This window comes from Salmo salar, chromosome ssa07, assembly GCF_905237065.1.
Source record: "Salmo salar chromosome ssa07, Ssal_v3.1, whole genome shotgun sequence".
NCBI lineage: Eukaryota > Metazoa > Chordata > Actinopteri > Salmoniformes > Salmonidae > Salmo > Salmo salar.
The window spans coordinates 54429110-54443060 of NC_059448.1; the positions used below are offsets into that span (position 1 = coordinate 54429110).

At 48.7% G+C, this 13951-nt stretch overlaps 1 protein-coding gene across 3 annotated transcripts in view; it reads left to right on the forward strand.

The window, feature by feature from the left end:
• Window positions 1-13951, forward strand: part of LOC106609762 (plexin-A4) — a 493355-nt gene that overhangs the window by 62409 nt on the left and 416995 nt on the right. For all 3 annotated transcript variants that reach the window (XM_045722278.1, XM_045722276.1, XM_045722277.1), the window contains exon 3: window positions 11911-12093. In XM_045722278.1, coding sequence (XP_045578234.1) covers window positions 11911-12093 — 183 coding nt within the window. The remainder of the gene's footprint in view (window positions 1-11910; window positions 12094-13951) is intronic.

Sequence of the window (13951 nt, forward strand, 5' to 3'; positions counted from 1 at the left end):
GTTGTTGGTGATCAGGCCTACCTCTGTTGTGTCATCGGCAAATTTAATGATGGTGTTGGAGTCGTGCCTGGCCGTGCAGCCATGAGTGAACAGGGAGTACAGGAGAGGACTGAGCACGCACCCCTGAGGGGCCCCTGTGTTGAGGATCAGCGTGGCGGATGTGTTGTTACCTACCCTCATCACCTGGGGGCGGCCCGTCAGGAAGTCCAGAATCCAGTTGCAGAGGGAGATGTTTAGTCCCAGGGTCCTTAGCTCATTGATGAGCTTTGAGGGCACTATGGTGTTGAACGCTGAGCTGTAGTCAATGAATAGCATTGTCACATAGGTGTTCCTGTCTCAATGGGAGTCACCTAGTTAAAGGACAGATACATACAATAGAATAAGTTCACGGTGCTATGTGTTGTAGCTGTCCCACGTTGTTATGATTGCATAATGAATGTGAATGCGTAGGCAGTAATGCAAGGTTGTTGTGCCCAGCATTCAATTTGACAGGCAAGCTATTTCACACAGTGGTAACATTGTACATAATTATGTGTTCATGGAAGTACAGGCTTGCCGGTTGCACTGGCCAATTATTAGACTACCCACCTATATTTGTTGTGTTGTTTTTATAGACGTACAGAGAAGTGGAAAATAAGTGATGTTTCATGGCTCTGCAGTGGTGGAGTGGTGTTGTGGGGAAACACGTCTACCAGTATAATGTGTGTCATTAACTTCCTGAACCAGCGGACCATAGGACTCCTCTTTGTGACACTGCAGGCCCAGATTAGGCCCAACATCAGAGAGCGTTGAACAGTGGATCTCATTCAGTCCCTTTAATCGCATTGTGCCACCATCTCTCTCTCTCTCTCTCTCTCTCTCTCTCTAGTCTGTGTCTACTGAGCCGTATGCCCAGTCCAGAAGAGAGCTCTCTGTGTACTGTAGCTGGCTGGCAGACAGAGAAAAAGAGATAGAGGGAGAGAGAAAAGGAGGGACAGCGAGAGGTCTGAGTGACCTGATTCCGTACTCTGTTTTTGGCCGTCGTTCAGATGCAGCAGAGCCTCATCTCTCATCCAGAGGCTTTTAGGAGGGGAACCGGTGTCCTCCCCTGTGTCCTCACTCCACCCAGGGACTCTCCGTGTAAATTGACCATAATGCGGAAGGAATAGTGTACCTGCAGAGGGAGGGAGCCTTAGACATGGAGTGAGAGAGGGAGGGGGCTGGGAGGAGGAGAGAGGGGACTGTAGGCAGAGAGAGAAAGAGATATGGAGGATGTGGGGGGGAGTAAAGAGAGTAGGGGGAGAGAATGACAGTAAAAATAGTTTGATAGAGAATGGAGAGAGAGAGACAGGCAGATGGGGCTGTTTTGAGGACTGGATATTATTTGTGTCTGGGTGACTGAGATGGGTGTCAAATGTCATGTTTTGTGCGGGCGTAATGAAAACGTGTCTGCTTCCTGAAAGGATGACAGACAACAAGTATATTTCATTAAATTGCGTCGCTGCTCGGTGTGATTGGCATGTTAGGACGCTTCTCCAGAAATATCATGGCAGGTGTCAATAACTGGAGACGAGAACACACGTCTCGTTCTCTGTACATGCATGAGTGTGTGTCATGCACACACACTCACACACACACACACACACACACACATGGACACACACTTCTCTCAAAAGTACCCTCGTTACACCCTCCGAGGTATCAATCTGAAATCGGCTGAAAATAAAATAAATGTTCGCCGCAGCTCTTGTTGTTGGTCAGACGAACCATTCCCTCTCCCTCCTCACATCTCCCTCCCTCCCTCCCGACTTTCTCATTTCTCATTTCCTCTCTCATAGGGCGGTTAACCCCTGACCCCTGGGTGATGAGGCTCCTTTGTAACCGCTGGTAACAATGATGAAAATCAAGTCAAGGAGCAGTAGCCAGCAGAAGATTTCTCTTCTTCTCTCATTTTTTCCTCTTTCTATCAGAGGAGTAAGCAGCAGGAGGGCTATCGATGGAGGGGTCCACCGCTCTACCAACTAAAGCTCCAGATATAAGGGTGTCTGGTGATGGTGTGTTTATGCGCTCATGTGTGTGTGCCCTGAGCTATCGTCATGACGACAACGCCGGGCCAGGCTCTCTGTCTTGTGATGATGCATGGCCCGGCGGTAGAGAGGACAGCAGACAGGCCTGCAGAAAGACTAACACCGCAGAAGGCTAGATGTGTCACATGGGATGGCGCTGGAGAGACGAAGCAGGTAAAACATCTAATATAGAACGGACATGGAACGAGACAGTAACAGCGTCAGCAAACAGGTAACACAGACAAAAAACAATGAATGCAGCAACGGGAACAGAGCAAGGGAACTGACAAATATAGGGGAGGTAATAAACAGATGATGAGTGAGTCCAATATCGCTGATATTCACGCCCAGGGGGGAAGAGCGGGAGTAGACGTGACAGTACCCAGCGTCCCACCTGGGTGAACCGGCCGAGACATGGGAGCTGGGCAAGCCGGTTGGGGCGTGAAAGCCTGACGACCCGACAGGAGCGTGGGAGCCTAACATTCGGCTGAGGCAAGATGCCTGACTCCTGTCGAGAGAGCCCGACTATCCAGCGGAGCGTGATGTGGGATGGAAACCTGCCGAGCCAACCAAGGCAACGAAACCTCTCGAGCCAGCCAGGGCGTGGACCCCCGGTTCCATCGGCGGTGGAATCCACCCCGACGTCACCAAAAAAAAAGAAGAAAAAAAATCCTGGACCGGCTGGGCGAAAAATAACTGATGATCCGGCTGAGGCCCGACGTGGGATGTGCTCCATCCGAGCCAACCTGGGCAAGGAAACTTCTCGAGCCAGCTAGGACGTGGAAGCCCAACAAGCTGGCTAGGCACCCCCGGTTCCATCGGCGGCGACCCAGAGCCGATGTCACCATACCAACCGGAATGCCAGTACTCCCCGATGCTTCGTATGATGGCTGCTGCATCCTGTCACCCATTTGCTTCTACTATAGCAGATTCACAGAGGAGATGAGGAAGGTCTTCGACCACCCGGTCTGCGGAAAGGACGCCGCTAAATGACTCCTGTCCCTCTGTCAAGGCGCCCAGAGTGTTGCTGAAATGGCATGTGAGTTCCGCACCCTCGCCGCAGAGAGGCGACTTGAATGAGGAGGCTCTTCAGGGAGCATTCCGGAACTCACTCACTGAGACCCTCAAGGACGAGTTGGTGTCCAGGGAGGAGCCTGATGATCTTGATGAACTCATTTCTCTCACTATCCGCATTGACAACCGTCTCCAGGAATGTTGGAGGGAGAGGGTAGGTAGGGTTGCAAGTTCCTTAACATCTGCTTCAGTGCCTTGTCCTTCTCCTCCAACAGCATCCCAACCCCAGGCATGTTCTAAGCCTGAACCCATGCAGCTCGGCCGGACCCGTCTATCTCCAGAGGAGAGGCAGCAGCGTATCGATACTAGGAGCTGTCTATACTGTGGCCAGGATGGCCACCTGGTCTCCACTTGTTCCCTGCGTCCAGTAAGAGGAGGCTCTGCCGTTATGGGGGAAATACTGTTGAGTCAAATCGCCGGCCCATCTTCCCCCAGACGAGTGGAGGGGACGAGTGGAAAATGGCGTTCAACACACCACTTGGACACTGAGTTTTTGTACTGTTAAGCGGAGCACCACAGGGGAACCCAAGTGCAAACTCAGACCAGGAAACAGGGATGAATGAACCAAGATATTTATTGTAACACAGGGAGAGATGAAGTGCAGCCTGGCGCCCTCAAGCGCCAGAGGGGGGAAGAGCGGGAGCAGACGTGACAAGATGTTTTGAGTTGGCCGCTCTGTCCTGCCTCCCATATGGTACCCTATTCCCTATATAGTGCACTACTTTTGACCCTTGCTAGATGATGGCTGGGTGCTAGCCTCAGCCACGCTTCATGCTCCCTGGCCCACTGAACCAGCACTCTAAGCCAGCAGATTTTTAAAGGTCAGGTGACATTGGCTAGCATAAAAGTTCTGAGAACCATGTTTCTTAGAGCTTGGTGAGAGCGTGATTGTCCTGTGGTTATTTTGCATTCAACCTTCCCACAACTTTCTAGGAATGGTGCAGGATAGTTGCTTGGCTTTGGGACATTCTTAGCACAGTTCAGGAACTTGTAAAAAAAAGTGTATTTTCTTGGTATTTCATAACTTCAACAGAACGTTTCCTAAAAGTTTGAACATGGTTACATTTCATTTCAATGTTGGTAATGTTCTAGGACCGTTCTACAACTGGTTTGACATTGGGAATGTTCTCAAATTGTTCCGAGAATGGTAAGAAACAATGTTCTTCTGTGAGAATTTTTGTACTTCCACAGAACATTCCACACAAGTTCCCACGTGGTTCTATTTAATGTCATATTTGTATTACATTTTGGGAACATTTTCCCAAAGTGACTTAAGCTATTCTGGGAATGTGTTTAACATCAATACGCTCTAAATTCCATTCTCAGAACATGAAGAAAACTTTCCATAAAAAACTTTAGTGACATTCAGAGAATGTTCTAAGAATGTTACTTAAAAACATCTACATTCCGTTCTCAGCATCAACAAAACTCTCTCTATCCTCCATCTTGTGAAGTGTGTTCAGGTGTGTTGGCTGCGCCCACTAATTGGCCCTATCTGATCTTAATGAATGCTTGTCTCCTTTGAATAGACTAAAAGAAACAGCTTTGTAGGCACAAAAAACATGGCATGCTAGCTCCATCCTGGTGGTGGAGTGGACTAATTCCAAGAATAGATAACAGAAAATCATAGGTTTGAATCTAACTGATGCAGTGCCACAATAAAAAATACATGTGCTCTCAGGAAATGAATTCAACCCTGAATATACTAGCAGTGTTATTAAAAGTCGTATTGAAGCGTTCAGTGAAACTTTTAAGGAAGCTATAAAAAAAACCTCAAAATATCCCATTAACCAGTGTAAATGTTCCCATAATAGGCTAACTTTTAACTTCTGTTCTCAGGATGTTTAAAAAACTTAATTTTTTTACGATCAGGAAATATATGGCTTTGTTCCAACAACCAATGTGAAACCAAAAACATAGTTTTTCTCTCTTTCTCTCGCTCTCTCTCTCTGACTTTTTTATTCTCTCCCTTCTTCTCCCGATATGAAATGAACTTGACTCGACCATTGTGAAGTCTCTTCCATTGATCAGACAGATTACTCATAACACAACCACCATGTTATGGAGACGACTCCAGTGTATGATTCTATTGACTTCATGAAAGCTCTCTATCTCCGTGGTGACAAAGATGGAGGGTTTGTGAAACGTTTCTGAAACTCTGTTAGCAGACATTTGATTGAACGTTTCCCTTAGGACTGAGTTCACTAAAAAGCTTCCGGGAAAGAACCACCAACAAAAAGGGTGGCATTCCCATATTTTGCTTCACTTTGTCCCCACAATGGCCTCCTTGACCAACAAAAAGAGTATCATTGCCATATTTTGATCCACTTTGTCCCAATAATGGCCTCATTGAAAAACATAATGGTTTGTTTGCATGCAGAAGCTTACTGTTACCGACAGTTAGAGCTTTAATGCCGATAAACACGACTTTGGTTTATAATGTTGTTTTATCGTGTGTAATCTTTCATTAAGCAGAGAGAGAGACGCCATTGTTTCTGATGTATTAGATGGACCTAGACACAACCCTGGCTGAGATGGAAGGTTTGAATCGGCATAATGGTATGCCAGAAATGATTTGGTCTTATAATATATGATAACAGGTGATGATTTATAGCCCACTGTCACATCTGACCTCAGGACCTTTAATCACGGGAAAGGAGAACGACATCTCCAACTGTAATATCAACTGTCACATCTGACCTCAGGACCTTTAATCACGGGAAAGAAGAACGACATCTCCAACTGTATTATCAACTGTCTATCTGACCTCAGGACCTTTAATCACGGGAAAGAAGAACGACATCTCCAACAACATCTCCAACTGTAATATCAACTGTCACATCTGACCTCAGGACCTTTAATCACGGGAAAGGAGAACGACATCTCCAACTGTAATATCAACTGTCACATCTGACCTCAGGACCTTTAATCACGGGAAAGGAGAACGACATCTCCAACTGTAATATCAACTGTCACATCTGACCTGAGGACCTTTAATCACGGGAAAGGAGAACGACATCTCCAACTGTATTATCAACTGTCACATCTGACCTCAGGACCTTTAATCACGGGAAAGGAGAACGACATCTCCAACTGTAATATCAACTGTCACATCTGACCTCAGGACCTTTAATCACGGGAAAGGAGAACGACATCTCCAACTGTAATATCAACTGTCACATCTGACCTCAGGACCTTTAATCACGGGAAAGGAGAACGACCTCTCCAACTGTAATATCAACTGTCACATCTGACCTCAGGACCTTTAATCACGGGAAAGGAGAACGACATCTCCAACTGTAATATCAACTGTCACATCTGACCTCAGGACCTTTAATCACGGGAAAGGAGAACGACATCTCCAACTGTAATATCAACTGTCACATCTGACCTCAGGACCTTTAATCACGGGAAAGGAGAACGACATCTCCAACTGTAATATCAACTGTCACATCTGACCTCAGGACCTTTAATCACGGGAAAGGAGAACGACATCTCCAACTGTAATATCAACTGTCACATCTGACCTCAGGACCTTTAATCACGGGAAAGGAGAACGACATCTCCAACTGTAATATCAACTGTCACATCTGACCTCAGGACCTTTAATCACGGGAAAGGAGAACGACATCTCCAACTGTAATATCAACTGTCACATCTGACCTCAGGACCTTTAATCACGGGAAAGGAGAACGACATCTCCAACTGTAATATCAACTGTCACATCTGACCTCAGGACCTTTAATCACGGGAAAGGAGAACGACATCTCCAACTGTAATATCAACTGTCACATCTGACCTCAGGACCTTTAATCACGGGAAAGGAGAACGACATCTCCAACTGTATTATCAACTGTCACATCTGACCTCAGGACCTTTAATCACGGGAAAGGAGAACGACATCTCCAACTGTAATATCAACTGTCACATCTGACCTCAGGACCTTTAATCACGGGAAAGGAGAACGACATCTCCAACTGTAATATCAACTGTCACGCTTTTATTCTCACAATAACACAGCGCACTGCCGCCATATTAATCAAATGGGACTGTCCACCAGTCCAAAGCCCACTGTTTCAAATCTGTCCATACGATGGAATAACGCCTATTGTCTAGCATCATTATTCTGGTATCAGAAGCCATACAGCATTCTCTTTACTTATGACAGGTAGACATTCCCCAGACTGCATGTCATCCATTTTTCAACCCACCATTCTATCTGCATATAATAACCATTTGGTGGTTGTTTATATTTTTCCTGTTTCACACATGTACAAGTGGGAATTAATACACGTGTGTGAATTGTAAATGTGTTTTTTGGCATAGCCCACTCTCCCCGAGACACCCTTGGAGAATGGGGTCACGGCCAGGGTCAGTCATTATCAATGGTGACCCTGGAGAAATTAGGTTTAACTAACTGCCTTGCTCAAGGGCACATCAACAGATTTTTCACTTTGTCAGCGCAGGGATTCAAACTAGTGACCTTTTGATTACTGGCTCAATGTTCTAACCGCTGGGCTACCTGACACATATGGCTGGGCTACCTGACACATATGGCTGGCCTACCTGACACATATGGCTGGGCTACTTGACACATATGGCTGGGCTACCTGACACATATGGCTGGGCTACTTGACACATATGGCTGGGTTACCTGACACATATGGCTGGGTTACCTGACACATATGACTGGGTTATCTGACACATATGGCTGGGTTATCTGACACATATGGCTGGGCTACCTGACACATATGGCTGGGTTACCTGACACATATGGCTGGGCTACCTGACACATATGGCTGGGTTACCTGACACATATGGCTGGGTTACCTGACACATATGGCTGGGCTACCTGACACATATGGCTGGGTTACCTGACACATATGGCTGGGCTACCTGACACATATGGCTGGGCTACCTGACACATATGGCTGGGCTACCTGACACATATGGCTGGGTTACCTGACACATATGACTGGGTTATCTGACACATATGGCTGGGCTACCTGACACATATGGCTGGGTTACCTGACACATATGGCTGGGCTACCTGACACATATGGCTGGGCTACCTGACACATATGGCTGGGCTACCTGACACATATGGCTGGGCTACCTGACACATATGGCTGGGTTACCTGCCACATATGGCTGGGCTACCTGACACATATGGCTGGGCTACCTGACACATATGGCTGGGTTATCTGACACATATGGCTGGGCAACCTGACACATATGGCTGGGCTACCTGACACATATGGCTGGGCTACCTGACACATATGGCTGGGTTACCTGACACATATGGCTGGGTTATCTGACACATATGGCTGGGCTACCTGACACATATGGCTGGGCTACCTGACACATATGGCTGGGCTACCTGACACATATTGCTGGGCTACCTGACACATAGACATTCCCTGACACATATGGCTGGGCTACCTGACACATATGGCTGGGCTACCTGACACATATGGCTGGGTTACCTGACACATATGGCTGGGCTACCTGACACACATGGCTGGGCTACCTGACACATATGGCTGGGTTATCTGACACATATGGCTGGGCTACCTGACACATATGGCTGGGTTACCTGACACATATGGCTGGGCTACCTGACACATATGGCTGGGTTACCTGACACATATGGCTGGGTTACCTGACACATATGGCTGGGTTACCTGACACATATGGCTGGGCTACCTGACACATATGGCTGGGTTACCTGACACATATGGCTGGGCTACCTGACACATATGGCTGGGCTACCTGACACATATGGCTGGGCTACCTGACACATATGGCTGGGCTACCTGACACATATGGCTGGGTTACCTGACACATATGACTGGGTTATCTGACACATATGGCTGGGCTACCTGACACATATGGCTGGGTTACCTGACACATATGGCTGGGCTACCTGACACATATGGCTGGGCTACCTGACACATATGGCTGGGCTACCTGACACATATGGCTGGGCTACCTGACACATATGGCTGGGCTACCTGACACATATGGCTGGGCTACCTGACACATATGGCTGGGCTACCTGACACATATGGCTGGGTTACCTGACACATATGGCTGGGTTACCTGACACTTATGGCTGGGCTACCTGACACATATGGCTGGGCTACCTGACACATATGGCTGGGTTACCTGACACATATGGCTGGGCAACCTGACACATATGGCTGGGCTACCTGACACATATGGCTGGGCTACCTGACACATATGGCTGGGCTACCTGACACATATGGCTGGGCTACCTGACACATATGGCTGGGCTACCTGACACATATGGCTGGGCTACCTGACACATATGGCTGGGCTACCTGACACATATGGCTGGGTTACCTGACACATATGGCTGGGCTACCTGACACATATGGCTGGGCTACCTGACACATATGGCTGGGCTACCTGACACATATGGCTGGGTTACCTGACACATATGACTGGGTTATCTGACACATATGGCTGGGCTACCTGACACATATGGCTGGGTTACCTGACACATATGGCTGGGCTACCTGACACATATGGCTGGGCTACCTGACACATATGGCTGGGCTACCTGACACATATGGCTGGGCTACCTGACACATATGGCTGGGCTACCTGACACATATGGCTGGGCTACCTGACACATATGGCTGGGCTACCTGACACATATGGCTGGGTTACCTGACACATATGGCTGGGTTACCTGACACTTATGGCTGGGCTACCTGACACATATGGCTGGGCTACCTGACACATATGGCTGGGCTACCTGACACATATGGCTGGGCTACCTGACACATATGGCTGGGCTACCTGACACATATGGCTGGGCTACCTGACACATATGGCTGGGCTACCTGACACATATGGCTGGGCTACCTGACACATATGGCTGGGCTACCTGACACATATGGCTGGGCTACCTGACACATATGGCTGGGTTACCTGACACATATGACTGGGTTATCTGACACATATGGCTGGGCTACCTGACACATATGGCTGGGTTACCTGACACATATGGCTGGGCTACCTGACACATATGGCTGGGCTACCTGACACATATGGCTGGGCTACCTGACACATATGGCTGGGCTACCTGACACATATGGCTGGGCTACCTGACACATATGGCTGGGCTACCTGACACATATGGCTGGGCTACCTGACACATATGGCTGGGTTACCTGACACATATGGCTGGGTTACCTGACACTTATGGCTGGGCTACCTGACACATATGGCTGGGCTACCTGACACATATGGCTGGGTTATCTGACACATATGGCTGGGCAACCTGACACATATGGCTGGGCTACCTGACACATATGGCTGGGCTACCTGACACATATGGCTGGGCTACCTGACACATATGGCTGGGCTACCTGACACATATGGCTGGGCTACCTGACACATAGACATTCCCTGACACGTATGGCTGGGCTACCTGACACGTATGGCTGGGCTACCTGACACGTATGGCTGGGCTACCTGACACGTATGGCTGGGTTACCTGACGCGTATGGCTGGGTTACCTGACACGTATGGCTGGGTTATCTGACACGTATGGCTGGGCTACCTGACACATATGGCTGGGCTACCTGACACATATGGCTGGGCTACCTGACACATATTGCTGGGCTACCTGACACATAGACATTCCCTGACACATATGGCTGGGCTACCTGACACATATGGCTGGGCTACCTGACACATATGGCTGGGTTACCTGACACATATGGCTGGGCTACCTGACACATATGGCTGGGCTACCTGACACATATGGCTGGGCTACCTGACACATATGCCTGGGCTACCTGACACATATTACAATTACAAAAGCACAGTAGCATGTCCAATTGTCCAACACTGATTTGGCATGGCGGTGTAAAATTAAGGAAGGCACATTTTGTTTTGTTCTCCGATTCACTTTGAATATTTGTTCTGTTGTTGGTATCTCTTGGCTTTACACTGGTGGTGTTGTGGGGGGGATCTGCCTGGGATCTGCCTGTCAGACTAGCCGCTGGCAGTATTACATAGGACAACTGTAACTTGACTGCATTCTTCATCCGTCTCTCCCTCTCCCTTTCCCTGTCTATCTCTTTACATCTCTCTCTCTATTTATCTCCCCCTCTCTCTCTCTCCCTCTCTCTCTCTCAAGCTCTCTCTCTTTCTTTCTCTCTCCCTCCCTCTCTCTCTACCTCTCCCTCACTCCCTCTCTGCATGTTCAGAAGGTCAGTCTCAGACAGTCTACATAACACCGTGTCACTAAGACTAAACCCAGACAGTCTAAAAGGCCATTATGAACCTCTCTCCCTTCACATTCATGTCGTCTGACTGGGGAGATGAATTCCTCTGTGTATTCTACTGGTCTTTACAGCTGTTGAAACGGTTGATTCTGGTCTTGAAGGAGCTGCAGTGCTTGCAGGTTTTTACTCCAACCCAGCTGTAACACATGGAAAACAATGTTAGTGCAGATGAAGGATGATAATAGTGTTGATGAATCAAGTGTGTTATTGCAGGGCAGGAGCCAAACCCACTTTTGTCTCTATAACCCCCCCCCCCTACTAGCACAGACTTTATATCTACTTTATTGAGGGAAAATGTGCTCACTATGACTGAGATATGTGGATGTCTCACCAAGCTATCTGAAGATAAATGCACTAAGTCTTCTTCAGAATACACTCTCTTCTTCAACAAGAAATAAGAAACAGTTGATCACATAAAAAGTCCAATAATGACTCTCTCCCTCCTCTCTCTCTTTCCCTCCCTCCAGCTCTTAACCATCGACGACAACTTCTGTGGCCTGGATATGAACGCTCCGCTGGGGGTGTCAGAGATGGTGCAGGGCATCCCTCTCTTCTCTGACTCCACCGACAAGATGACCTCGGTCATCGCCTACGTCTACAAGAACCACTCTCTGGCCTTCGTGGGCACCAAGAGCGGGCGCGTCAAGAAGGTAGGCGGGCGGCCATTGATACTATTACACTTCCCACAAGGGATTGTGGAGGGCTACTAGGAGATACGAGGAGATTGATTTTCCACAAACGTACTGAGTCGGCTGTTTTCTCTTCAGGAGGGAGAGGTGGAGGAGGGGCAGTGTGTGTGTGAGTGTGTGTGTGTGTGTGTGTGTCAGGGAGAGAGGCTCTCGAGACCCCCTCAGGGGTTTTATTAATAGAGGCCTTTCTGGTGCCTCTGGACGTCCCTCCTGATCCATGGTCCTGTATAATCTACTGTTCACTGTAGCTGCTACAATATCATTGTTGTCCACAACGCTGAAATAGTCTCTAAAATGATACAAGCCATACGACATTCCCCATTGTACAAAGAAACTAAAGAAGTAACTGCCATAAACAGATCAACCGTTAGAGACAGTGTTTTGAAGTGTGTGACTGTAGCGTGGGTGGATAGGCCTGGTGCAGCGTGTCGGAGCCCCAGCCTGGGCCCCTGCTGCCCCCAACGCCCCCCTCTCAGGGAGCCCTGTCCTGGGGTAATTGGATGATGCGGTGCTGAGGGGCTCTGGGCCTGCTGCTCTGCTTCTCTCTCTTCTCTGATGTGCTGACAGGGGTGTGTGCATACACAGCCATGACTGAGACTAATCCTGGGCCAAGCCAGCTAGCCTCTCCTGGCTCTGAGGACAATAGTATTACAGAGAGAAGGAAGGAGAAGAGAGAGTGGTGCTGAGAGAAGGAAGCAGATGGAGAGAGTGGTGCTGAGAGAAGGAGAGGAGAGAGTGGAGATGAGAGAAGGAGAGGAGAGAGTGGAGCTGAGAGAAGGAGAGGAGAGAGTGGTGCTGAGAGAAGGAGAGGAGAGAGTGGAGATGAGAGAAGGAGAGGAGAGAGTGGTGCTGAGAGAAGGAGAGGAGAGAGTGGAGATGAGAGAAGGAGAGGAGAGAATGGTGCTGAGAGAAGGAGAGGAGAGAGTGGAGATGAGAGAAGGAGAGGAGAGAGTGGTGCTGAGAGAAGGAGAGGAGAGAGTGGAGATGAGAGAAGGAGAGGAGAGAGTGGAGATGAGAGAAGGAGAGGAGAGAGTGGTGCTGAGAGAAGGAGAGGAGAGAGTGGAGCTGAGAGAAGGAGAGGAGAGAATGGTGCTGAGAGAAGGAGAGGAGAGAGTGGAGCTGAGAGAAGGAGAGGAGAGAGTGGAGATGAGAGAAGGAGAGGAGAGAGTGGAGATGAGAGAAGGAGAGGAGAGAGTGGAGCTGAGAGAAGGAGAGGAGAGAATGGTGCTGAGAGAAGGAGAGGAGAGAGTGGAGATGAGAGGAGAGAGTGGAGCTGAGAGAAGGAGAGGAGAGAGTGGAGATGAGAGAAGGAGAGGAGAGAATGGTGCTGAGAGAAGGAGAGGAGAGAGTGGAGCTGAGAGAAGGAGAGGAGAGAGTGGTGCTGAGAGAAGGAGAGGAGAGAGTGGTGCTGAGAGAAGGAGAGGAGAGAGTGGAGCTGAGAGAAGGAGAGGAGAGAGTGGAGCTGAGAGAAGGAGAGGAGAGAGTGGTGCTGAGAGAAGGAGAGGAGAGAGTGGTGCTGAGAGAACGAGAGGAGAGAGTGGAGCTGAGAGAAGGAGAGGAGAGAGTGGAGATGAGAGAAGGAGAGGAGAGAGTGGAGCAGAGAGAAGGAGAGGAGAGAGTGGAGCTCAGAGGAGGAGAGGAGAGGAGAGAGTGGTGCTGAAAGAAGGAGAGGACAGAGTGGTGCTGGAAGAGTGTTAGAAAGAGAGGGAGTGATAGAAAGAGTGGAGAGTGATAGAAAGAGAGGGAGAAGGATGCCAGACAGAGTGTGTGTGTGAAAGAGATGGACAGGGGAAAAAGTCATTTTTTCCTCCACTCCTCA